We start from the raw sequence: 27669 nt of genomic DNA, 5'->3' as shown, positions 1-27669 counted from the left end.
CAAACAGTATCTCTGCTTTTAAGAAACACATTGCTGTTTTGTGTCAGCAAACCCACCAGGATGTCAGAATGACAGGGCGGTTCAGCTGCAGGAATAAAACAGCTTTCATACGGCAGGCAATTTTCTCAGCATAAAAGCGTGGGACTGAGAAAAATGAGGTGAAGGACAGCAGAGGGAGTCTGAGGACTGTTAAGACTTCCAGGGAAATACTACACATTGGGTTTAAAATTCAGCATTCCTCCTTCAAAATGGATCTTGCTCAACAGGCTGGTCGCCACTTGGTTTAACTTCAATCAGCCTGCCTCCTTAATTGGTGTAATTTGTTATAACCATTCCTTAATGTCAGGAAATCCACTCTCCCCCTCCCCACCCCAAATTGGCCTAGTTGAATTCATTAACATATGTGAACGAACATTCTCCCCTGACCTCCCCTCATCTGGGAAGATTGGATCTTTGAAGCAACAAGCTCTGATTGCTCTTCAGGGATGAGAGAGGTCAAGCTCGAAGTCCTCCTGGTGCAGTTCTTCCCCATTCAAGTGTTTGTGGGAACTTCTGGGAGGTTGCCATTTCCCTCTGACATTCATGAGCAGAATCTTCCCTTTGAGCTCTCCTTCAGGGGATTGTGTTGGCAACTTGAACTCCCAGATTAAATCAGCAGGCTCTGGAGTCAAAGTGGGTCTTGGTCTGGATGCTGAACACAGGCAGCTGGGACTAGAGATGAGAGAGCTGGACTTTGCTTCCGGATCCTCCCTTAGTTAGTGGAACTCGGCTAACCCACAGCACTGGGCACGTCTAGCACCACGGATCCAGAAACAGATTAAAACCAACCATATTCCAGGCATCCAATGGATGCACCCTTTGGATTCATCACAAGACTCAGTAGGGAATGGAAAGCAAATCTGTGTGTTTTTCAGAGTGAAACCTCCCAGGAGAAGGAGCTGGGTTTTGAAGGGAAAACCATCATGGTACACTGGGTTGAGCATTCAGCTAAAAACCCGGATTGGCTCTGTTCAGATTCCTTCTCTGCCAAGAAGCTTCCTGGATGACCACATTCTCTGGGCCTAGCCCGCCTCATGGTTATTTTAAAAATCTTTTTTATTTGTAACAGCAATAACAAAAACAACAAATAATGAAAAAGGGGGGGGGGAAATGAAGAACATATGAAACATACCAATGTACAGTAATCATTAACATCACTCTCGATATAGGAAGGGAGAAAAGGAGGTCTAAAAAGCAATTAAGAGATAAAAAAGACAAAGGGGAGAATGTTAAACACCTTAGTTTCATATGTACATTAATATAAGCAGCCCATATATCTAAGTAGGCATTCATATGACTTAGGTGGTTGGAGGTGATCTGCGCAAACGTATCAGGGGCAGTGGGATCTTCAGCCCACTGAATGATGGGTGCTGGAGTCTTTTCCCCTTCTGAGCTCACAACTGCCAGGGCTTGCAGTGTGTCTGTCCATCACCACATCTCAGGGGTGTGATCTAAAGCTGCAGACATCTTCTCTTATCACAGATGTTTCAAGAGGGCAGTTGATATGAGCATGGCGTTCCCATGCAGAAGAAGCCATTACAGACCATACAGCATATGCAGCAAGGAGACATTGTCCTCATTGCATCGCCAGCATCTGGCCAAGCTCACCAGCTTCTTCTTAGCAAGCCTCTGCCTAGCCCAGTATGCGCAGAGCTATCATTTTGTTATTCAATCAACCTTGCTTTTAGGTCTACAGAAATAGTACTCATGGCAGTAAGGCAACCTTTTATTGATCACACTGTATAGGATAGTCAGACTCCTCTGACCTCACATGGTTATTGGAGACTACAAATGACAGAGCACAGAATATACTAGGCCCTCTTGAGATCCTCAAAGAAAAAATGTTTGTTAAATGCAGTAAGTTAAAATGTGAGCTAACAGAAACCACTGCTGAGATCAAAGTAACCATACACATAAATGGATAACTGTCCAGGCTTTTCTGCAGCTTCCCCAACTTTGCTTTTATTGGAAGATCTCTTCACCAGATTAGCAGTTGTTTGTTTTGTATTTAGCAGGGTGCTTTTTACCTAAACGTAGAAACATGCAATAGTTTCACTTGCTGGTCAAGAAAAAATCAGTGTTTGCACGGTGGTGCCTTATGAAGCCAGGCCTTGCAACCCAGCTAGCCAGAAGGCCAGTGAATGGGGCTGCACACTGGGCTGCCAGCCATGCTGGTGTCTGTTGCTAATCTAAAGGGAGAGCTGCAGAGACACCTTTCTCTCCCTTCCATGAAGCAAGCTGCATGCAACGTGTTGCTGCCAGGGATATCTGAGGCAGAAAGAAACACAAAAGCGGCCATACACATGGCTTGCATTTTCCATGCAGCTGTGCTTGGCTTAGATTTGGCAAGTGCCTCTCTTACACAGAGGCTGGGAAACCATAAATTTTTCAATGAGTGTTTCTGATTATTGCTGGAAAGCAGCTGTGGCTTTGCATATTCCTTTTGTTGGTTTCATCTGAGCGCTAATGAAAGGGAAGTGCTTGTTTGAACTGTTGTGAGTGAGGTAAGATGCTGAGCCAGATGACAAACAGCAGGCTTCTCACCCCTGCTCTGTCCTCCTTGCTGCTATGTTACTTTATTCACATGCGGCTTCAAAGGCAAGTCCGCACTAGTTTCCTCACTGGAACCTTCCCACCCGGACTGTTATTTGCCCCAGAAAGTGCTGTGCAGTAAACATCAGGGGGGAATTAGCTACAGGGGGTGGCAGGTTTCAGCAGAAGAGGAGGGTGCAGAAAACCCTTCAGGACCACAATTCCCAGCATGCCCCAGCCAGCTATGGTAGGCAGGGCATGCTGGGAGTTGCAGCCCAACCGAACACACCTGGAGGACACTAGGTTGGGGATGGATGACGTAATATGTGATTTGGCTATTAGGACCTTTCAATATGCTCCTGTTGAAAGATGCATCTTTCCCTGTGGTCCTACCATGGTTCCTAGATATTAGTGTTAGAGGAACGATGCACAGGAGACTAGAGCTCCTGAACCTTTATATAAATGGGCAGAAGATAAAATTTTCACTGGCACAATACCTGTAAGGATCTTACCTGCTATCCAAAGATGCATGGGCCTTATCTTGCTTTCATTCCTTGGTCAGCATAAATATTGTAGATCACTCAGTAGTGACTTTGTGAAATGACATGCACAGTTGGTGAATCACAGAATAGTAAGGTTGGAAGGGGCCATGAAGGCCATCAGGCCCAACCCCCTGCTGTTGCAGGACACCAGTGTGGTGTAGTGGTTAAGAGGGTGGGACTGGGACTCAGACGACCTGGGTTCTAGTCCCTGCTCGGCCATGGAGCCAACTGGGTGACTTTGGGCCAGTCACAGACTCTCAGCCCAACCTACCTCACAGGGTCGTTGTTGTGGGGATAAGATGGAGGAGGAGAATGATGTAAGCTGCCTTGAGCCCTTTGTAGGAAAAAGGCAGGATATAAATCGGGGGGAAAACCATCCCACTGTGATGGCTGTCCAGTTTCTTTTTGAACGTCTCTAGTGCGAGAGACTCCACCACCTCTCTAGGCAGCTGGTTCCACTGTTGTATTGCTCTGACTGTGAGGAAGCTTTTCCTGATGTCCAGCCTGAATCTGGGTTGTTGTAACTTGACTTGATCTGTCCATGTCCTACACTCTGGTATCAGAGAGAAGAGATCTTGACCATCCTCTCTGTGACAGCCTTTGGGGTACTTACAGAGGGATAGTCTGTGCCCAGCCCAGTGTTCCTCATTATAGTGTGTTCCATCCCATTTCATTTGGCCCTTTGTCATCCTGAGGCAGTGCATTTCCTGTAAATGTAGATCTCTTCCCCTTGGGATTGTGGGCTCAGGTTTTTGAATGCTTTAAAATAACAGTGAATTAATAAATTGGCAGCAGGGGAGAAGTAAGCTCTGATTAATATGTGTCCTTGAGATGATTAAGAAAAAGTAGCACTGGGACAGTAATCAAAAGAAAGGATAGTGAAAGACATGTCATACTAGCTGGGGCAGTTTGCACCCATATAAGAGGTACCACGGTTTGCTTCTCAGAGAAAGCAGCTTGTGATAGGACTTGCTGTGTCTAGTGTTCCACTTTGCTTTGTGAAGTACGCTTTGACAGAGTTTCCAAACATCCTATTAAATAAATACATATTTTAAAGATGTGCATATAGGGACACAAGATGTCATAAGACACTGCTATGAGATCCGCAAAGGAGAGACAGATGCACCTTCCACAAAGGGATGGCATGTGCCCCCACCATGATTCCGATGAATCCCCCTTCTCCCCGAACTATGGAGTGTTCCATTCAGCAGCATCCCTGATCTTCTGTGTCACATGGGAAGGGGTGGGTGGAGGTCTCCACTAGGGCGCAGGGGACACAGAAGTCTGCTTGCACCAATCCAAGTGCAGAGCCAACCAATTATTGTATGTCAGCAAGAATACAATCCTGTATTGCATGTATATCTTGTTGCATCACACAGAGAAACAATTGTACTGATTTATAATTAAATTGTATCTTTTTGACAACTTCAATAATGTAATCTTTTACTGAATACATTAAATAAAATGTATGCCTTTTATAAATACATATACAATAATAACTACATAAAATTATAAAAATAAATAATCCAGGACAGTTGTTTACCATCTTTGAAGTGGACATACTCAGTAAGCTTTGAGACTTTTCTGTATGTTTATCCTGCCTCTTTTCAGCAACTACTACTTCTGTTTTCTTTGCTGGACTAAAACTGCCTGCACTGCATGTGTTTTTCTTTTTTTTTTCTGCATTTCTATATATCCCATTCCACAACCATGAGTTAGCATGGTGATATAAGAGAACTGCAAATTTGCACAGGTACTTTTTTCTATTTTTTTTCTTGCAAATTAGGGGGAGAACAGCTCATTATTCCTTCTCTAAAAAGAGCTGTGAAATGGCTGCTAAACAGAGAGGATTTTCTGGAAGAGGACAGCATTGTGTAGCGGACCAGAAGGTACCATGAGGCTCGTGTATGCGCATTACGTGCCTCATGCCGAAAAGCCCTTTGTTTCTGCAAATGGCTACAGTTTTCTAACTAGTCTTTGCTTTCAGCCATTCCTTTGTGTTGTTGCAGCTGCTACTGTCCACCAGTAACACCCCAGTCATTATTAGACAGCATCTGAGGGACCACGAACTATTAGGGATTCCCACCTCTGGCTGCCCTCTCCTTGCCCCTTCATGACTGGCACAAAAAGAACCACACTGGCTGCTCTTCAACAACAGAAAAGTGATCTTGGAAAAGTGGAAAGAGGGGTAGAAAAGACTGGAAAGGCCAGGATGGAGCACTCCTGGGGCCTCTCCAGCATCTTTCCCTTCTCTGTCAGAAGCTCCAACGAGATAGATGGGTAAAAAAAATCCTGCTTAGGAAGGTGAAGAATCGGGGGTGGCAGCCACCCCCTTGGAACTGCAGCCTTTGGACTTCCCTCCTAGAAGGGATTCACCCACTGCTTTATTGAGCCATTTCCATAGCTGAACAGAAAATGCATCCTTTTCGTGAAATTTTTTCCCCAGAGTCCAATACTTCTCTGCCTTTCTGTATGTTGTGTTAAGGTGGTACTGTGGTATAATTGCACTACAGCAGATTTGCAACTACTCAAGAGGTTTCTGTTCCAGCTTAAATTTAATACCAGACTTTCCCCATTCTGAAACAAAGCATGGCTAGAAAACACAGCAGAAGGCCTGGAGGACGATGCCATCATAAAAAGACCCCCGCAAACTTCCATTAGTGAGGGATCATGAGTGTGTAATAACTGGCTTGGGTAAAGAAGCCGTTAGTAAGGGATACATTGATCAGAGGAAGCAGGCATGAATGGTATTGGGTTGCATCCAGACTAAGTATCTCCATTTAGTTCCCATCTAAATCCAGCTAATTTGGTCTGGATCCAATTCATCGTATCAAGATTCCCCCTGCCCCCATCTCTGAAGTACTATAGCAGACCCATGGTAAACTATCCATTTAAAAAGTGGTTTCCCAGCACCAAGAATCATGCTGTCTATTGTTTCTATCCTCCATAGGACAACCAAGTGCAAAAAGCAGGGAGAGGGATTCTGTCATTTCAATCATTTTTACAGAAGGAGGAATTTTAGCAGGCTTCATTTCTCAACCAAGGGTTATGTGTTAAAATTCTCTCTTCTGCACAACCATTAAAGGTGGAGAAGACCTGCCCTCTCTTACATCTGAATACCTTAAGTCTATAATTGTCATGCAAAATAACTCAGGAAGTGGAGCAGTAATCAGTAACATAACACAGGATGAGCTGCAGACTGCATTACTTCCCAGGGTTGCTAAATTTTCAGGCCCCCAACAGTTCTGCCTCTAAGAGCAGCTCCAGCTGCAGACATTACCAGATACAAATACTTTCCATGGCATGAAGAAAAGCTGTGCACATTTTTTTCTGAAGAGCAAGTTGCTGTTTAAGGCACAGGAACAGGCTCAGGCAGGGCTTTTTAAAAATGGAATTCTAGCAAGGGAAGAAAGACCCAAAGGTTATCCATACCAACACCCATGCCTTCATCTGAATGGGATGGTGCAAACTGATGTCCTTCAAGAGCAGGGGTTTGGCCCTGATGACCTTCATGGCCCCTTCCAACTCTGCTATTCTATGATTCTATGAGGAAGAATTCTCTGTAATGTGCTTTGGCAAAAATGCAACGCATCTTGTTAACAAACAACTCAGCTATGGCTCTTACATGAAGTATTAGTATTAGTGAGGTATCTCTCTGCGGGATCAGAACCAATATGAGCTCAGGCAGACAACATCCAAAAGCCTAGAAGTTCAAACCAAGAGAAAAGTGTGGCATTCTTGTTGCCAGGATTAAAGGCAGTAATGCCTTCTGTATCCAGGTGATTTTTTAAAATAATATGCTATCCCAGATTGAAAACACATTTTTCCTACTGTACTGGAAATCACCGGAAGACAGTTTTATATCTGGGATGGAGTTGGTTTACAGCAATTGCTCTTTCAGTGCCTCAAGCACCCTTTGATTTCTACTCTTTCAATGGTCTGTAAGGTTTCTTCTCTTAGTCTTTTCAGGGTTAGCTACCTGCGTATTTATTTGTGCATGATAAGAGGTGTGGGAGGAGAGCCTCAAGGTCAACTACCTGCCTTGGAAATGTAGGCAAGATTGAGATATCACACATTATTCATGTTAGCTTTGGCCTATATAAACTCTGTTAATGCTGCTGTATAACCAAGAGTACAGCTGTGACTGTTGCATCAATCTGTGTCATTCACATGACCCAGACAGTATATATGTTCCAAAGGAAGTTCCGCAAGATGAGTCTTGAGATGGACTGGGATTGTAGAGGGTGCTGGATACAAGTCCTGAGATGTGTTTGTTGAAGAAGGGAACTCCTAGTAGCAGAAGAGGTGTGAGCATAACAAACCTACTTTGCAGTTTCTTCTTGCTGTCCTTATTCTGGATTGTGATGTTGCTTTCCTGGTTTAAGAGTCTTTTTTTCTTTCCTTCTTGCTAAATCAGTTTGTTTATTGTTTCTCCTGCCTGCTATACTGACAGAGGATATTGGGAACTAGTCAAGACACAGATAAATCCACCTTGCAGAGCCATAGTAGTCGTTCTGCTCCTACTTAAAAGGTTGGCCCTGGAAGGTGGTGCTCAGCCCTGTTACCTTTCCAGTATGGGGCTTTTTAGGGATTGGTGCTGTCCCCAGCATTATTTAGCATGCACATAAAACTGCAGAGTAGTGTCATCTGGAATGCTGAAGTGCACAGTCAGCTGTAAGGTGGTGTTGACATGTAGCCCTATTTCTCCTTTTCATCTCCTTCAGTAGGTGAGGCTATGGATGTGCTGAACTGATGCTTGGCTGCAACGATGGACTGGCTGAGAGCTAACAACCTAAAAATCGGTCCAGATAAAACTGAGATGGTGTTGTTGGAAGGGTCTTTTGACTGGATGGAGGGAATCCAACTTTTTCTGGATGGGGTTGCACTCCCCTTGCAAGAACAAGTAGTTTGCGGGGGGGGGGTGCTCCTTGACGTGCTTTTCTTACTTTGAGGCCCAGGTGGTCTCACCTTTGACTGCTGACCCGTCTCTGCCTAAAGAAGGATAGCCTGGCTTCAGTAATCAAAGCTCTGGTAATCTCTGCTCTGACTTGGATTACTGCAACACGCTTTGTGGGGCTGCCCTTTAAGAATGCTCAGAAGCTGCAGCTTGTGCAAATGGTGGCAGTCTGAGTAACAATCAGGACCAGATGGTCCAGACATAGCTCCAGTTCTGGCCTATTTGCATTGGCTGGTTATATGTTCCCAAGCCCAGTCCTGCAGAAGGTGTAGATTTCAAACTGACGGTCACTGTTTCTTTTTGGTCCTTTTTTGTTTTGCTAGCTACATAATGGGCAGAAATTTCCATATCTCAGCAGTTCCCCATGCTGAGAAACACTCTACTAGTTGAACTTAAGCTTGTCATACAGGTGTTGAGGATTCAAGAGATCCCTTTCGGCCCTCTGCCAAGTCATGATGTGTGTAGGGCCTGGAATTGCATTCCCTTTCCATTTGTGAAAATCTAATGCTTGTGTGAATGGGCCAAAACAAAATGGGGGGTGAGGTAGAGAGGTACCCCAAAATGGACTGGAGTTAATGAAGGCCAGTCTGAGAGGCCTCATTAGAATATTAAGTATTTGGAATCAAATGAAAGCAGCCGGTAAAAAGGAGTCAGTTATCAGTTTTGTTTGAATTGTGGAAAATGGGTTTGCCAAACCATATGTCAAAGTCTCAAGAATATTCAGCCACAAATCAACTAACCGTCCCTAACACTATAATTTTACATAGAGGGGATATATAGTTATTCTTTGGAATGTTCTTGGATGGTTCTGTTTGAATTTTTGGACTGCTGCATTTCAGCTCACAATAGAGGCGAGAGAGTTACAATTTTTAAAAATCTTTTCATTGAGTTTCTCACTTGTTCTGCCCTTCATTAAGTTTGGTGTGGTGCTTTTCCAACAAAACTGATAGCATTTCAGTCACCGTGATCAAGACTGTCTGTTCTCTGCACAAGAAAATTCCCAGTTCTGCAGATTCTGCTAATTCTTTGCATGCCATTATGCTTTCAAACTCTAGGATTTTAAAGACCCTTCAATATACTTTTCAAGGATCAGAGGTGGGAAAATGGGCAAGGTGAGCAAGAGGGCAATGTATATTAGCTTCAAGATATGGCCAAGGAGTCAGTTTCCTGTTGACTCCTGCAAGCCATCTTGATTCCTTTCTTGGGTTTCTAAGCATTCTCTAAAACAGCCTTATTCAACTTGGTATCCTCCAGATATGTTGGAACACCACTCCCAGAATTCTCCATCAGTGACCCTTCTGGCTAGGGAATTATGGGGGTGGTGTTCCCGCACATGTAAAGGGCACCAAGTTGGGAAAAGCTTTTCTAGTAGGGAAACTTGCAGTTCTGTGTCCAGAGCTCAATGTATACCTGCTCCTCGGCTCAGTCTTTGTCAATGAATCTCCACTGTAGGACTGTGAAACGTCCCATTGGAAACCTTACGAGTCAGCTGTTTAGGTGGAGGAGGTTTTTTTTCCCTTCCCCTAGTAATAAAAAAGTGAAATTGAATTTTCATGAGCTGTTTCAGTTCATCCTTGGGATCGAACCAGATACTTTTATAAAAGTGTGTCATCTTTTCAGTTTCACTCTAGAGCAGACACACAGTTCTGATCTGGGTCTCATCCACTGAAGTCTTGTTCATTTTTAGCAGGCAAGTCACCAGGCCAGAGACCTCAGGCATACATGGACTCACGTCGCCATTTACAGCGTGGGTTGCAATTTCCAAGTGGAGCTGTGGGCAGAGATGGCTATCGCCCTTGCCTACTTCATGCTGCCCCTCTCCCATTCCTCTCTGTCCTGGAAACACACCACCATTTGAGCATGATGAAGCATCATCCTCCTTTAAAAGTTCAGGGACGGATTGCATTTGCCTTTGATTGTTGCACCGCAGCTAAGTTGTAGTCATCACGAACCATCTCTTGAATAATTACCAGTTGACAGCAATGCTCATCTCAGGGTTGTCTGGCATATGGGATGATGCAAGGGTCTTGTGAGTGATGGACACTATCTTTTCTTTTTCCTGGCAGGACCTCATACTTTTCATGGTTATTTTTATGTATTTGTTTTCAGCTAAAGGTTTTATATTTGAATGCATAAACAGCAGATGCAGTGATACAGTAAATACACTTTTCTCATCACCTAGGACCCTAGGGAATGAGAAAAAGGGAAAAGAAAAGTCGGTTCTAAGGAAAAAGAAAAGTCAATTCTTCTAGTGCTCTCTGGATATGATGGCCATTTCCCCTTCAAAGTATTTGGCAGCTGCTTCTTAAATTTATTGTTTTTTTAGAGACAGGAATTCAACCAGAAGAAGTATGGAGGCATCTCAGGCTGCTTTTCTCTGATGTACTAGAATGTGAGGATGTAAATGTTAAGCTCCTGCAGCCATCCAGGTCTCTGCTGAGGAAACTGCAAGCAAGATCTTTGATGCCTAGGCACAGAGTCCTGGCATGGGAGATTTCAGAAGCAAATCCAGTCTCTACTTATCTAGCCTGATACCCTTTGTCAAAGTACCTACAGCATGCTGATACCTGAATTCTGTATATGCTTAATCACTGACACTCATTTTTCTTTTCGTCTTAGGAATCTCAAGGACCTCCAGTGGGAGACTCCGAAGACCTGGTGACCCAACAAGTCCAAGTAAGCGGAATGAATGGATTGAGTCCCTCTCCCTCTCCCTCTCCCAACTTTGGAACTCATACCTGAAGTGACAGCAGCTGAACCCCAACAACCTGTAGTTAGAAGAATAAACCAGCAGCTGAACAAATACTGCATTTAGACCAGCTTCCATGGAAGCCACAGGGCTGTCAAGTTGTTCACAAGAATTATCTGTACACATGTAGAAATGGAAAGAAGAGGCAGTGAATATTCCACACCAGCACCAGAAATGCGCACTTTGAGTAGGGTGCTGGGTACATTAACAATAGGTTCCATGTTCTGTGTGCAGTTATGTTTATCCCACACAATGCCTACACATTTCAAGTGCTTTTGACTTAGTTACTCTTCTGGTTGCATGTCGATACCATTGAAGCTGTTTTTATCTGGGTGGGAAAGGGTGTTTAGCTGTGAACCGGCTGTTTCCCAGACTTGGTATCACATGGTCTGTTGGGCGCTTTTTAGGCCCCAAGGTGTGTTTGTTCTGTGACACTGCATGTTCTCCAGTGGTCGTTAGGCAGCTCAAGATATAAAACTTTATACGGTATGAAGCGCTTTAACGAGGCGCCACATGTTTCCAGGCTTTGCTGACCATTCAGTTGTTGCAAGGAATTCCTTCAATGGGATGCCTCTTAAGCTGAGGCAGAGTCCTTACAGCGACGACTCCAGGTCACTGCCATGAGCGCAGGATTTCCTTGCCACGCTACTTGGTACCACTAAAGTCCTCAGCATTAAGGATGGTTATCTTCTCATCATGCTTTCCTGGACTTCATGAGAAAAGGAGGAGTGATCTAACTCCTGCTCATGTGTGGGGTGCGCACCTAAACCATCCCCAGCATCCCTCTGCCCCGGCTTGCATTTAGATCTGTGTGCATTGAGCATGAAGGTCTATATAGGGCTTGATCTCTCCTACTTCTAGCTGTTTCTAGGCTATCCATTTACTTCTGTGCAGCTGGACCAGAAAGGCCAATGTACCATTATATGCATTTGATTTAGGAGATCAGCCTTTATTTTCTTTTTAGGAACAAGATTTTAGCCCCCAATAGTGTTTTAGAAATGTCCTTACATATGTAAAGAGCCTATAAAGATTGAACTGCCAGAAGAGATCTCTTGGATGTTCAGGTGACAGGAGTTCTGCAGGCGAGTTCCATCTTGTTCCTCCCTTCCTTTCTCACAGGCTCCCAAGGTGCAAATGTTCCTAATTTTCCATCCCACTACACTCTCCACATAAATATTGTGGGCGGGCGGGTGGAAGGAAGGACGGACTATTGAAATCAGAACAAATCATACGAAATTTCTGTACCATCTTGATTGCGTGACTGGAAATGCCAGATTCTACCATTTGTCCTGTGAAAGTTCCCCTTCTGTTCAGCAGCTTGAGGACTGAACCTCTTGCTCACCACACATTGTACAAGCAGTGCATGTGCAACCTGGTAATGAGGATGAAGTTTTATTTAAGGGATGATACTTTCTTCCCCTTCAAAGTTCTTTATCTTCGTCCTCATCATTTCTATACCACTCATAGCTGAAGTTCTCTGGGTGGTGTACCACAACAAACAGTATGCTTTCTGATAACAGTTACTACATATGTACTGAACTTAAATGCTACTTTTCAAAATATATCAGAAAGTGGTTTACAAATGCAAAAAACAAATGTTACTAAAACCATATTATTGAAGTGTATAAACATTCAGCCATCCGCTAGATAATAAATACCACTGTTGTTGTTAGTCGCAGAGTCGTGTCTGACCCATCGCGACCCCATGGACAACGTTCCTCCAGGCCTTCCTGTCCTCCCCCGGAGTCCACTTAAGCTCACAAATAAATACCATACATGTTACTAAAACCTTCTCAAGTCATGAAGCTGCTTCCATATAAGTCAGGAGCTGAGTGCATGGTAATGTCATCGCCGTGCTATGAATGAGGACCATTTTTGCACAGCATTCACAACTGCAACAGGTGTGCCTTACTAAGCAAATAGCTGTTCATGGGCAAACGCTCTTGCATGGCATCCCCATAAAGGAGCACGCCCAGGGCAAGCATTCAACTCCTGTGAAGGTCCACTCCAGCATTTCATTTCGAATGCCATGTGTCTTCAAACAAATTGGCATCGTCTCTAGAACAGGCTACAGGCCGTTTGCTTTCTGTCACTGGCTCAGTTGACTAAGAAGTGACCTTTTCCTGTAGAATGGATAATGTTACAGTCGAGAGCCACTCTGGCGGAGAGCTGCAGTGGGAATGAGGAGGTGCAGCCTTGAATCCCTGTTCATCCATGAAGCTCATTTGCTGAGCCAGTGACTCTCTCCTAGCCTAACCTTCCACCTGGAGTCATTATGAAAATAGTGGGGAGAAGTAACGGCGTGCACTGCCTTAAAGTAAAGGTGTGGTAGGAATGAAATAAAACTGACAGCAGGCACCTATCAGGCACTGTGTGAACAGAATGCTGGACCAGGTGGGCTTTTTGTCTGATTCAGCGCAGCTCTTCTTATTCTCTTAAATGAAATCCATTTTCTCCACTGCATATGCTCCAAATGGATATGGAGATTGGAGCCACGCTATCCAAATAGCAGTCCTCCTTTGTAGAAACGTGGATGGATGGGCAGCACATCAGCAGGGAGGTGGGCTGCACAAACCTGAGCTAGCTAGTGATCTTGCTAATCTGGTGCAAGCAGAATGGGAAGAGAGCCCTAGCCGTGAGGGCACATGCAGAGACTGGCGGATTCAACGAAGAATTGCCTTTCAGCTGCAATTCAGTTGTAGTAGTTGTTGTTGTCACCATGTTTTTTGCTTGATGCATTGTGAGGAATGCCTTAGGAAGAGGGGCTGCCTGGTAGAGGCAGGACATTGCATCATGTGTACGCCCCGAGGGCTCTCACTGACTGCATCACTTGAATGGATTCAAATTGCAGGTGGCTGTTCTGTTTTTTGAACAGAAAAACAGCATTCCCAGTAGAGCTGACTTAATCTCGGCAGTGGTGCCATTTGTGGGAGTCACCATAGGACTTGCACGATTGTATATGATACTGAGTTCTCCTGTGCAGAGTTATCTGGGCAATGGATGCAGCGCGCCTTCCCTTGTTTATAGAATTGTGGAGAGGTTTGCATTCTTTTAGTTTTGGTGGGGAGCCTCAGATCCAGGGAGCAAATCTGGCCAACTGGGGCTCCCAGCACAGCCCTCCAGAGATCTCCAGATGGCCTCGATTCACTAAGCAGTTATGGCACAAGAAGCAGAAACCAGAGCACAGCTCCCCTGAGAACCAACGGCGAATACAGGAAGTTGACTGCTCCCACAGCAAGCTCATCACTCAAATGATGGATGTGTGCGTGTCAAGCAGCCTCCCAGGCCAAATATGGCTCAGCTGCAGACCCAGCCTGGCCCTCCGGAGAACTCCTTTCCCAGCCCACAAGCCATTTGGGGGCATCCCAGCTTTTGCATCTCCTGCCTCAACTTTTTAAAGCTGAGCTGCTTCAGAAACAGTCAAGAGCTGCAGGCTGAGCTGTGGGGATTATGGCCCTGCCCAGCACGGGAATTCAGGCCAGAAGCACCCTGGAAATGGGAATGGTTGACGTGCTGCGCTGCAGCTACTGCTCCCTGCCCCCACAGCTGTGGCCTGGGATGAGGAGGAGGCACCTGGGGTGTCCTGCCACAGGGGACATATATCCCGTTCCCTTCCACCCTTGGGCTCGCATGCCTCTGTGAACATCCTTCTGGTCTTTCGTGAGCTGCTGGGTGAACTGAAAGAGGATATCTCCAGTTCCAAGAAAGCTCGCAGTTTCCCCGCTGCTGGCTGTTTCCCTAAGCCGGCACTGCTTCAGAACTCCAGGAGGGACGACAGGAGGGATGACAGGAGGGAAAGGCACTCCCTGCTTGCCCCTCTCCCTGCCTGCCTGCCTGCCTGCCTGCCACCCTGCACCGTCCCCGCTAACAGAGAGGCTTTATGCTGGGCCAGCTGCAGCACAGCCCTGTGTGCCGCGTGCGTCAGAAGGGCTGCGTCGCCACTTCTGCACCATCAGCATTTGGCTGGGGACAGAGCGTGGCTTGTTTTGAGACTCCTTGGAAGAACAGTGCATGACTTGTAATGTAGTGAAACCACAGCCAGTTATCCAATAATCAGGCACATTTGCTGATAGTGTGGAAACCTCATTTGGAGGAGAGGTTTGCACTCTTGGCGTAAGCTTGTCTTTTCCTGTCATCTCTTGCTCTTTGCTGACCTTATTTAAGTGGCCACCTTGCTGCCAAGTTCTAGTTCTCACCAGTAGTGGGTGAGGGAGCCCCCCAGTTTCCAGCTGCAGTGGCTGCATATGAACTCAGGGCTGAATCCGTGCAAATAGTGAACTACATGGGATGCTTCTCCGTACAAAACAGCTTTCTGAACATAGAAGATAAGATTTCAAGGGGATGGTTTCCCACTGGGTCTTCCCCTTGACAGCTAGTTCTCTGTAAAACAAGGTTTGGAGTGGGTGGGGTTTTAAAGGAACATTCAGCCATTCGACCCCCCCCCCCGCCCCTTACACTGGGCACAGATAAATTTCACAGCCACCTGCTGTAAAAAGAATGTGTGTCTTAGAATGCACCCCGTGTTCACCTGTACAGGTCAGGTGGGCACATTGTTTTTCAACTACTTTTCTCATAGTATAAGAAAATCATTAGACAATACTTGATGTTTAGTATGCAATAGTATTTAATACACAACATTGTTATTGTTGACAGGCAGTGGTATTATCTGTAGCAAGCCTGCAACCATGTCCCCTCCTTCCTTTAGTTCATGATGTGGACTGGGTCAGAGTGGGCACAGACTCCAGTGTGGTCAGTGACTTCCTATTTAGGCAACCAAGATCTTGCTGGTCCATCTGATAGTCAGCTAGGGAGCCACCAAATAGGGGAACTCTCAATGGCCCTGGCCATTCAGCGGCCTAATGGGTTGCAGGGTGGAGTGGAAAGGATGAGGTGGAAGGAGGGAGAAGGAAGGAGTCAGAGGACAAAGAATGAGCAGAGTATTGAGGGACCCATTGGGAGGAAGAGCCTGGGGAAGCATGAGACGGGGGCTCCTTGTTTTAGCAAGAGCAACTGTGGGCCAGCAAGGATGCGAACTTTCTAGCTCTGGGAGCTTATAGACACCTCAGCTGCGGGGAGAGTGTCCCATTGCACTCATGTCTTGCTTGCTAGCTTCTCAAGGGACAGCTGTTTGGTCACAGTGTGAGCAGAAAAAGCTGGACAAGATGGACCTTAGTCTAATCCAGCAGGGAACTTCTTATCTTAAGAAAGCTGACATTCAGACACAAGCAGTTCTGGTCCTTGCAAATGTCTCATCGGTCCAAAACCTCTTGCTAGAGGGTCTGTTCTCTTTGTGAGCAGTGAAAGGCTCTCCATCTCATTAGATCTTCAGTTCTTCCTCTGTGGGTAAGGTGGCATCCAGACCAAGTTTTGGAGGCTACAGGACAGTAGTAGCCTTGCTATTTTACCAGAACCCCAGGAGAAAAATGCTAACTAGCCCTATGTAGAATTCCCCTAAGTAATCAGGCACTCTCTGCACCTTCCAGAGCTGCACTGAGGGAGCAAATCAAATATACAGTGCCAATGTCCTTGTTAAAAGACTTCCTTTTCAAGGCTGATGGTGGAAGTGGGAGATTGGAAGTCCCCTTGCCATGGGGAGAACATGTGCAGTGATGGCATCTTAGGGTTAGATAATATCTATCTTGTTGTTTACTATCTGGCAGCATTTGATAGATAACATGCAGTGCTAATTAGTATTTGACAGTTGTCAGCATACATGATGTCTTCATCTTTGAAGCTTGCCAAACGAATACAAGGGAGAGAGGCCAACATATCTGAGGCATCTCAGATTCTGAGTTGTTCAACACACACTTTCAAAACACTAGTTCAGATTTTGCTTTGGAACATATCATTCAAAAGCTGAATGGCAAAACTGGAACTTTTTCCAAATGTTGAATATTTGTGACTGTTTATTTCATCTGTAGCCCAACTGGAGAATCGGAAGACTGAACAGAAGGCCCATTCACAGCATGATGAGAATTTGCAGGCTGTTTGCAAGTAATCTGTTCAGCTGAAATTGCCTCACACACTGGAATGCTATGGACTTAAAACTGGTCCAGGCAGTACCAGGGAAGGCAATGTGCTCCTTTGGAGTGCTTTCTGCCTTTAACAGCAGCCAAGGAGCTAGCAACACACTGGCTGACACTGCCCACCTGCCTTGAATGTCTTCTTGGATGAGCTCACTTGAATTTCCTGTGGCTTGTTCTGTCCCCTTTTGTCTCACATGTCAGGCGAGTCACCCCAGCTGTGCTGAGCACGCTGCAGCCAGGGCAGTTTGCTCATGCTCATAGGCACATAATGGTCAGATACAAGCCAAGGGTGATTAAAAAGGGGCTCTTTCATGGACAGGTCTCCTGGTTACACTGGTAGCAGCTGCACGGCTTATCAGGCAAAGATTACTGAGGGGGATTTCCTTTTGCCCACTCATGCAGCTGGATCTGAGTTCTGATTGCCAGACTGCAGCAGCCAGCAGCTTCCTTGTGTGGGGCCTTGTCCCTCTGGCTCTCTGACATGCAGTCCTATGGAAAATTCTGCATCTTATGGGAAAGACAATGGGAGACATTGTTTTCTCTCTCTCCTATATTACTAGAACTTGGGAACACCCCATGAAGCTGAATGGAGGAAGACTGAGGACAGATGAAAACATAATTGAACTGTGCAGTTCACTGTAACGAGGTGTAGCAGCGGCTACCACTTTTGATTGATTCAAGGGGGATTTGTCAAATTCATGAATGGCAAGCTATGGGTTCTGATGGCTCGTTGATTTAATTAATTAATTTGCACCCTCCCTCTCGATCAAGAAAAATGGGCCCGGTGGCTGAGGAACATGAGTGGGAAGATCCTATTGCACTTACGTCCTTCTCATGGGCTTCTCGCTGACATCTGGACGGTCACTGTATGTGAACAGAATGCTGCATTAGGTGAAGTCTTGATCTGATCCACTGTGGCTCCTCTTCGATGTACTTCCATCTTGCTGTGGCTGATGGGCCTGCCTCCCTAGCAAGTCTTTGGGATTGTAGCTCAGGCGCATAGGAAGGGCCGTCTGCTTCCTTGTGAAATTGCCCATTCTTTACCATTGCCCCTCATTGCCTTCCAGTGGTGCCAACGCATGAGAAGTTTTCTCAGCGGAACTCGATGTCCCCAGACCAGGTCCTTCCCCTCTTTGTGTTTGGCCAGTATCTAAAGATGTCTTGTTCTTAAACGGTATTGTTCTGTTCTCTGAACTCCTCTTTATGAAGTTGCTTTTGGATCTGGATTGTGCGTTAACCATTGTTTTAAGGAGGGGGATTAATGTTATTGTGACTTTTTTGTATGTTCTTCTGCTTTGCTAGCCAACTGAAGGGGATGCCTTTGGAAGGGAAAAGCGGGCATGGGCGGGCTTTTGTTTTTGCCTCACTTGCTACCTTGCTGCAGACAGAATGGTTTATGCCCAGGACCTTCATGTGCAAAGCATGTGCTTTGTGGCTCTGCTACAGCCCCTGCCAAAACCCCTGAGCAACATGGCCCCACTTCTTATGGCCAATGAAAAAACAATACAAATGATGCCAAGCTATATAGAATAGAAATGTTGAGAGGCAGGACTCGGATCAACATGCCCTTGCTTTTTGGTAGGCATTGCCACATAGATTCCTTGGGAATTTCCTGTGACTTAGCTCCCCATGCCCATCCTCTCTTCAGCTTGCTTTAGTTTTATTTCAGTGTTTTGCAAGCTGACTTATTCCTACATCATACCACTCCAGGGTGACTCAGTGCACACATTAAAGAAAGAAAATGACCGCTGGCATAGCTGCCTCATTACTCTCTACAGAAGACTCTGTTCTTTTGTAACCTCTTTGCCTTCCTTTGCTGATTTCTTTGTTTGCCCTTCCTCCACTGCTAAAGGGTAAAGTGTAGCTGAGGCATAAATTCACTGTTTGCTTGAATGAAGTCTCTGTATAGTTTCTAGACTGGGGTGGATACAGAGAAGGTTTTCTAATAAGCTTTGATATTGATTAAACATCAGCAGCTCTTAATTCTTTAAGCAGTACAGCACGAGAACAAGCTGCCTCTAGAACCTATAGAATCCTATATTTATGTATCAATGGCAAGGGTGGTTTTGGGTAGAGGGTGTCCTGCCAAAAACCACCTTAGAAGGTATCTCTGATAGGTCCTATCAGCTTCACAATACTATGGTTTTGTAATGCCATGGCAGGGTGGATAATTATTCATAAAACAAAGGACAAGGGAATTAAATTGTGTCTGATGACTCTTTTGATGCATTCTAAATTACTCTTTTCCCAAACACAATACACAAGCAGAGAGATAAACCCATTCGTTATCTTGCATTGGCAACCCATATGTATCTTCTTAGGCACACAACAGCCTTGGAAGGAAAGGAGAAAGATAGTCTGGGATTGCAGGCTAATCGCATAACCCTAGGCAGAGAACACTGCAGCAAGGAGCTTCGGCATCCAGGCAAGTAGAGGAGAACAGTTCCCAGCAAAGGTGTGGAAAGGTACCATAAAAGATGACCTGGCTGCTGGCAGATCTGAAGGGTTTGAAGGCCTGAGGACAGAGCTGCTCCTCCTCTCTCTCTTCTGTTCTACCAGTCCTGACATGCCTCCTGCTCTGTGTCTGTGTGTGTGTGTGCGCACAAGAGAGAGGGAGAATGAGAGCGCGAGCAACTGAGCAAAGGACTTTGATATGAAGAGAAAGATTCTTGGTTCAAAACACTAAGGCCGAATGGCAGTCAGCTCTTGTGAGCATCTACTTGGTGCTAGTTTTAGACTAGAGCTGTGTTTTATTGTTCGTCCTCCTTTTGCCTGTATGTGTCTTATGGAGTAGCTGCGCGTGAGAAGAGCTCAGGGGTGCCTCTGGTCAGAGCAGAGGTGGGCAGGTGGCTGTGGTCCAGCAGTGGATGGAAGGCCACTTTCCGATGGACCACTGACACTAGCTGGTGTGCTGAAATTCCTCCATAATTGCTGCACGTGGGTGGAATTTGATCTCATCCAGCATTTATGCTCTTAAACAAGAGTGCCCATTTAGAATCCTTTAGTACAGATTATTTATGCCATGACACTGTTAAAAGCCTGAGAATGTATTCTTGCTTGTAAATCAGAGGACCATGGGAGATGTTTGTGCAAGGGAAAAAAATTAGTTCAGACACTACCGGAATCATTTCACATTTGTACTTAAGTTCCTGCTATGGTATTACTTAATGTAAAGATCTTTGGGATCAATGGCTCTTCTAGCATGGCTACTTTTCACTGGATCTTACCAGAAGTATCTTGGTGTTGCAAAGGTCTGTGGCTCTCTGAAAGGCTAAAACGACAAAGCCGGCCTGACTGTGGGGAGTGCAAACTGCAAATGCTGCCATCCAATGTAAACAATGTACTGTGCAAAAACTACCAAAAGAAACCCAAACTCTGTAAAGTGACTTGAATGGAAAGAATCAGCCCTCGCTTACTTCCTGCTGCTTTTTTGTCTGCAAGGTGAAACTCAATCCAGATAAGACGGAGGTTCTGTTGGTGGGTGATTCAAGCTCCTGGGTAGGTGACTTGGGCCCTGCCCTGGACGGGGTTGCACTCCCTCTAAAGGACAGGGTCCGCAGCTTGGGAGTGCTCCTTGACCCAGAGCTGACCTTGGAAGCTCAAGTGGCAGCGGTGGCAAGGAGCGCTTTCCTTCAGCTTCGGCTAATCCATCAGCTGCATCCCTACCTGGAAGAAGATTGCCTACCAACAGTAACACACGGATTGGTTACTTCCCAGTTGGATTTCTGTAACACACTCTATGTGCGGCTGCCCTTGAAGACAATCCAGATACTTCAGATGGTGCAAAACAGAGCTGCCAGGATGCTGTTGGGGACTGGGCATTATTCCCATATGACCCCAGTCCTCTATCAGCTCCACTGGCTTCCCATCGAAGTCCGGGCTCAATTCAAAGTACTGGTTATTACCTATAAAGCCCTAAACAGCTTGGGACCAGGATACCTAAAGGAACGCCTTCTTCCCTATTTGCCCTTCCACCCCCTGAGATTGGCAGCAGAAGCCCTCCTCTGGGAACCCTCTTTGAAAGCGGTCAGGAGACGGAGTACCCGAAGGAGGGCCTTCTCTGTGGTGGCGCCCCATCTATGGAATGCGCTCCCCAGAGAGGTCCACCTGGCACCATCATTATACGCTGTTCGGTGCCAGGTCAAGACCTTTTTATTTAATCAATATTTTAATAAGTTTTAATATTGAATTTTATCATCATATTTTAATTGTAGTCAGAGTGGGTCGTTAATTTATTTATGTTATGTTAGATATTTGTATTTTATTTGTGTAAGCCGTCCTGAGGCTCTTGCAAAGGACGGCATACCAATATCCTAAATAAATAAATAAAAGGTCTTCTGAACCATTTGCTGTACTAGAAAGTGTACAAGGCATGGCTAGAAACTGATGCTGGGATGTCAACAGGACATGCCCTCAAACAAGGGGCAGAGCAAAGATGGTGTGTGTGTGTGTGGGGGGGGTCACCTCAGACCAATGGGATCACCTACCAGAGACTTCCCAAAGAGCCGACCTGTCTGAGGAACCCTCGCCCTGCCTTTTTGGTGAACTACAGCTAAGATCAGCAGACTGCAGTAACTTCATCTCTGTGAATAATCTGGGAAACGTCATTAGACAGTAAACACTGATCACTCACTTGTAATGAGGGGCCCACCCATATCTGACTGGTAGGAGCAAGTGTCTGCAGACCCGCAGATCAGACTAAAGGCTGAGCCATCATGTTCTGTGGCCTGGACAAAGCTGGACAGAACAGGAAAGTAAGCTGCAAAAAAATTTTGGTGCTTGTGTGTCTCAAACCCTTTTGAATACCCTAACTCCAGCCCAAACATTTCTCTCTCTCTCACGTACAACCATCTGACTTCTGAGACACTTTGCAGAATAACCATGCAAGGATGGACATCCTTGCAGAATTCATCTTCTGTTTACCCAACAAGGCTATATAAATGTGTTGCCAAAATGGAAAGAAGGAAGGGTAGAGATGGAGTAGAACCGAGAACTGAAAAGACAAGGTCGTTCACTACTATGCAGGGCTTTCCAAAAACCCTAATTGTAACCTAGCCACAGAATAAGGTACCCACTTCTAAATCTGTCCTCAGATCAGAGCTATTTGTGGCGTGAGAGTCGAGACTTTTCCTTCCTGTCTAAGCACTGCTTTATGATTTTGGAATGGGACCCACATTGCAGTGTTTTAGCATGGAGCAAAGTTCACCCATTTTCTTCATGTTCATTCAGGAACAAAAATTCTCTGCTATACAAAGCCCATTGAAATAAGTTTTCCCTTTCTTTTTAAAGATCAGGTAAAACTTTTTACCTGATTCTTTTTATTTTAAAAATAAAAGTAGGTTTTTAGTCTGAGATGAGCAACTTCCAAATCATAAGAGAGGAAAATGCAGTGACATTCAAAACACCTTATAAATAGCCATTGTTTGCTGATAAATGCCTGTTTTTCCAAAACAAATTCATTTCCTATTCCAATCAAAGCCCTGTGCTTCTTGCCTTCCCCTCCCTGCCATTGGCCAGAAGTGCGACAAGCAGAATGGGAACTTACTGAACGTCTCAGATGCACTTAGCAGGTTGAACAGGCACTGGGGAGAGCAGAACTCAATTCCCCACTCAGCCCTTGAGCTAGTTACTTGTTCTCAAACTACCCTACCTCACAGGGTTGTTGTAAGAATGAAATAGGGCAATCCTGAACTCTTTGAAGGAAGGATGGGGCATCATCTTTCTAGCAAGAGTATAGTTCTACCTAGAGTGTGGGCAAGGGGTCTGCAGAATAGACTGTGAGGAATCTGTGGACCTAAAATCACCACCTACTTGCCTGCTCTAACTGGTTTGCCAGAATATTCAAGGATATAATAACTCTATGCCATAAACAGTGACTGGGTTCAGACAACATGATTACCGAAGGGCTAAACATGGATTGTTCTTGAATGGTAGGTGTTGTTGAATTGTGGGTTATTGTGTTGTCTGAACTCAGCTGTGCTAACAAGCCACACTGAAGCTGTGAGTTATTCTCCATCGTTCGTTACCTTATCTGGGTCCATATAACATGATAACCCATGTTTCGATAAAATGTTTCAACCAGTGTTTCAGCAAGTTCAGTGACAACCCACACTCAACCCCTACTTATGAATTTGGGTGATGTTGTTGGGACCCACTCAGTCAGATCATCTGCCTTGTTTTGCTCAGTTCCTGGCTTCCTGGTTAAAAGTCTGCAGAAGCTGGGAATTTGCCCCCAAGAGTAGACGATATTGGGCTAGACCAGCCTGCCTCCTGTGGCTGAGGATTATGAGAGCTGTAGCTGAATCCATATGGTTGGCACCAGGCTGGGGGTGGCTGGACCACACAGGCAATTGTTTGCCTAATTTGTTCTAAGGAAGCACCACAGGTGTGGTTCTGTGCATGCCACAAAGAGTGACATATGACTAGACACATAAGTGTGTTGCAGCCCCTTGGGAATGTTGGGTCCACATGAATGCCATTAGCTGCCTGTATATAATGGCTAATGGCAACATCTAGCCTGGGATTCCCTGACATGCCCTGTAGCTCTGAAGCTGCTCCAGAAAAACTGTCTGAGCTTGGCTGTCTGCATAATAGGTGCTTTATTTGTCCCTTCATGGAAAGCATTCCCCTTGTAAAGTTCCTTGGGCTATGAAAGATGAGCTCTGTCCAGACCAAAACTGCTAGCTTTCAATTGAGTGTTGCTTTTCTTGCTGCCTCCACACCCCATCGGAGAAAAAGCCTTCCATGTCAGAAATGCAGCTTGGCAGCAGACGACGGTCAGGCTGAAAAGTTAATGGAGGAAGCCACTGTCACGTATGCACATTTGAGCAGCACGGAAAGATTGATAATTATCTTTATTTACTGGACTGAGCTTTCTTGTAAGTTTTGTAAGAGGCCAGCTGCATCGAAAACATGCAGTTGGAATATAACAGCCTCCCCCAACCTGGCATCTTCCAGATGTTTTGCATTACAGCTCCCGTTATTCCCAACTAGTGTGGTGATTGGTGGCTGGAAATCTGGAAGGAGCTGTTTGGAGAAAGCTGGAACACAGCAAAACTCTCTGACAGTTTGTACCACCAAGCAGGGAAAATAGGCCATGGTGGCTTTTTCCTGCCCCTGTGTGTGCTGATCAAGAGCTTTCTAATTAGCATAATTGGTCTCTACAGGCATTTTGTTTTGACATACAAATCTGTGTAAGAATGGGTGGATGGGGCATTTTGCAGACCTTCCTGAAACCTATGGCTTGTAGATGGGTAAGACACCCACCCTCACCAGGTTCAGATCTTAGAACAACCCAAGTCTGCTGAGGGCAATTATGCCAATAATTAGGAGGACCACAACTAGCAAATAAGCCTCTGCAACTTATTTCCTAATGTCATTGTGCAAACCTGCCCAGATTTGCAAGCAATGAAGCACAGCACCAAGACAGCTTAAAAAAAATAAATAAATCACAATTCCTTTCACAGGAGCTTTCCACAACACTGGTTTCCCATGAAGGTCTGTGGAATGGGGGATCGTCTGCGCTCATCATTATTGCGGTGCAGAATGCTTTGGTTTCTGAGAGTTATGGCAAGACTTTTCAGCTTGTCTATGTATCATGAATCCCTTGAAATTCCATAGGGAAAATGCAGTATTTCTTATCATGCACAGAAAGGCATAATGTCTTACTTAGCTATCTAATCATGCAAAATGTCTGCATGTAGACAGGACTATCCAGTTCTGATGGAAAACATGAAAATATGAGATGTTATTAAAGAGTAAGAAGGAGCAATTTATTCCCAAGTGCCTGCTTCCAAGTGCCTTACCTCTTTCTCAGTTTCAACAGTCCAGGAACAGTTTTAACTGGACTGCATCACTCTCAGCCCACATGGCACTGCTCACCCATCTCTACTCTGGGTTTTGAGTAACCAGGATACCATCTGTAGCATATATGTGGCTGCTATGAAAGCTGCAGTCGGGAAGGGAGAATTCTTAACAGACTTTCCAGCATCATGGGAATATGATTCATTCATCCTAATAATCTGGAATGGAGATGAATCACCAGATAAATGCAGACCAGCAGTGTCATGCACAAAAAGACGAATGCCATTTTTGGGATGTGGCGTGCGAGTATCCACTATGCAAGTTTGTTCTACTTAGTCAGCACAGGTCAGCCAGGCTGGAGCAGTGCTTCTAAATTTGGAGTCCATGCCTTGAGAAGGATGTTCTCCAACATGGTTGCTGCTCAGAAGAGAGCCATGAGAGCAGCAGAGACAACCAGTTTGGAACTCCAGCTCTAGCTGTTCATGGAAAAGCTTGTGGGCTTCCCACTGGAGGATCTGGTTGACCACTATGTCTGGAATGCTCGAGAGGCCACTGATCTGACTTGGGCAGGGCGCTTCCTTTTAACTGAAGGCTGGGGTGTGCTTCCCCAGGATCCTTCATTGTGAGGCATCCCCACTAGTGCTCTTGTTTAGAAGGTCCACGTGGGGTCACGATGGGTTGGGCACGACTTTGCAACTAACAACAAGGATTGATACATGAATTGTGCGTAGGAAATGTCTGGCTTAGCTCAGCTACAAATGACAGCTCAACCATAAATTCACTGTGTAGTCATCTGTAATGCAGGGGTGATAACTGAGCTTGCTTCACTGCGTTTGTTGGTTGCAACAGACAAAGGTTCCCTTGCAAGAAAGACAGTTTACACCAGCCTTCCCCAACCTGGTAGCCTTCAGAGGCATTTGGACCTCAACTCCCAGAATTCCCATCCAGCAGGGAATTCTAGGAGTTGGTAGTCCAAGCATATCTGAAAGGCACAAGGTTGGGGAAGGCTGGTTACACAGTTCCTCGGCATAGTGCTGATGGGGTGGGAAACAGGTCTCTGGCTTGCCCGCATCAAACATGTCGCTCTACATGCAGTATGTGGGTGATCGCAGCTTGCGCCTGCATCCCACTGTGTACAGAACTGGTATTATTACACTGGTATGCTAGGTGGTATCGCTGTAGTGTTGCTTATTCGCTGAATGTCATGGATAAGGCACATTACAAGTACTGGCTGTGGAGGATCCTCCTCTGCCCTGGAAATTGGAGTGGATGATCTGAAGATCATTTCAATGACTGTGATTCTGTCACAGTAGTTCTTTCTTTCGGGGGCTTTCTGGAGTGATCCCTGTGGAAGTCTACTTGTAACCATTGGCTATTCAAGTAGACATTTTCTGGGGGAATCGTGTGAACAGGAGCTGGCAGGAATCTGTCCTGCCAACGCAGGCTGCATCACTCGGCATTTTCGACAGGGGTTCTCGGAAGCTGAGCCTCCCTCTGGGCTGGGGTGACAGTCACACACGCAGGGACGGCACACAGAGCTGCTGCCTGCCAGAAGAATGCTGCTGCTTGTCGCTTACAGGCCAGCGGCAGAGCCCCTCTCTCTTGGCCTGGGTGGCAAGGGAAGGTCCAGCAGGCAGCTCTCCATGCCAAGGCGGTTCCGCGGCTCCTTGCCAAGACTGAGTGGGAAGCCTCTCCACTGGAGAGAGCAAACATGTGCCGTAATCCTTCCTGGTAGCCGACAGCCTGTGATTCTCTCCCTCTCTCTCTCTCTCTCTCGGTCTCATTCTGCTGAGGAGTGAAGTCAGTCTTCATCAGTGGAATAGTTTATGTACAAACTGATTTTTTAAAAAACCCTCACAGACCAAGCTGGCTAGAGGAATAAGCAGGATTCTGGAGCTATAAAATGCGTTAGCTCAAAAAAAAAAAAAAAAAAAAAAGGAAGGAAGGAAGGAAGGAAAAAAGTGAGCAGGGGAGGAGAAACAGCAGAAGAATTAAGCATGGAGAAATCAGGAGAGACTTTTTAGAAGCTGGATTAGTTGTTTGCTTTGTTCCAAGAAGCCAAGTTGCTGAGCACCTCCCGGTTAATATTAAATGCCAAGTCAAGAGAGCAGCGTTATTCTGGAAATGCATGTGTGGTGCCTTTAAGACTGTCTTGCGGGTGAATCGGGTTGCTCAGTAGTCCTGCACGTGGCAGAATATATATATGTTTGGGGTTGGGGGGGGAGAAATCACATTGAATTTCTTTTTCTGGGTCATGCCTTTGGCACTTTCTTTATTTCTCTCTCTGTGTTTCAATGAGACAAAGCAACTTCAGTCTGGAGCACAAACATATGATCAGCACATGGAAATGTGGTGACCTGGATGAGTTTATGATTGCAACCGATTGAAGAAATTAGACTAAAAGCATTTTTTGAAGAAGAAGGAGAAAAGCCGGGGAAAAGGCAGCAGGGAGAGTGGCTAAGTACAATTTCGAACACACGGATGCTCAATATATCTTGTAGGAATGGAGAGGGACCGGATTACAGGTGAGTGGTGGGGTCATTCGACATGGTATATACAAAGGTGTTTTTTCCTCTCTTTCCCCCTGCTTTCAGTCATCACTCCTTATGGCTTCAGCTTTATTGGTAAAAGGCTCTGTAAAGCTCTTATTTCACTTCAGCATTCCCCGCGTTTCATTGCTTTAGCTCTACCTTTCCCCCTCACCATTTCATATGGCCTCCACATGGAGGCTATTGCAATAGGAGTATCAAGGGTCAAAACAGTTTTCTGGATCTGGATTTCATTTGGTTCTTTTTTCTTTTCCTCCCCTCCCCGTATTTTTCAGTGTTTGACTCCGCAAGGGAAGGGAATGAATGCAGAGCTCTGTTAACTCTGAACTTGGACAGTTCGGTGTGCAGAGTGGGGGGAGATGCTTGGAAGAATTGGGGGTGGTGGGGGAGGGCCTATCCCAGCTCTTGGCTTGAGGAAGCCTTTATATTCTGGAAGTTGGCTGCTCAGTTTGTTTGCCTGTGTTGTGGTTTA

General features: G+C 45.6%; 1 protein-coding gene across 3 annotated transcripts in view; it reads left to right on the top strand.

The window, feature by feature from the left end:
* The window catches only part of SEPTIN9 (septin 9), a 238280-nt gene that overhangs the window by 33408 nt on the left and 177203 nt on the right, over nt 1-27669 (top strand). For 2 of the 3 annotated variants that reach the window (XM_044454011.1, XM_044454010.1), the window contains exon 2: nt 10690-10746. In XM_044454011.1, the coding sequence (XP_044309946.1) occupies nt 10690-10746 (57 nt within the window). Of the gene's footprint in view, nt 1-10689; nt 10747-26959; nt 27174-27669 lie in introns of those variants that run through there. The other variant, XM_044454013.1, reaches the window with a different exon arrangement.

The sequence above is a fragment of the Varanus komodoensis genome, unplaced genomic scaffold, assembly GCF_004798865.1.
Source record: "Varanus komodoensis strain SLA01 unplaced genomic scaffold, ASM479886v1 scaffold7_1, whole genome shotgun sequence".
Classification (NCBI taxonomy): Eukaryota; Metazoa; Chordata; class Lepidosauria; order Squamata; family Varanidae; genus Varanus; species Varanus komodoensis.
Note: the sequence above shows the minus strand (reverse complement) of the source record. Positions and strands in the feature narration are given on the sequence as shown.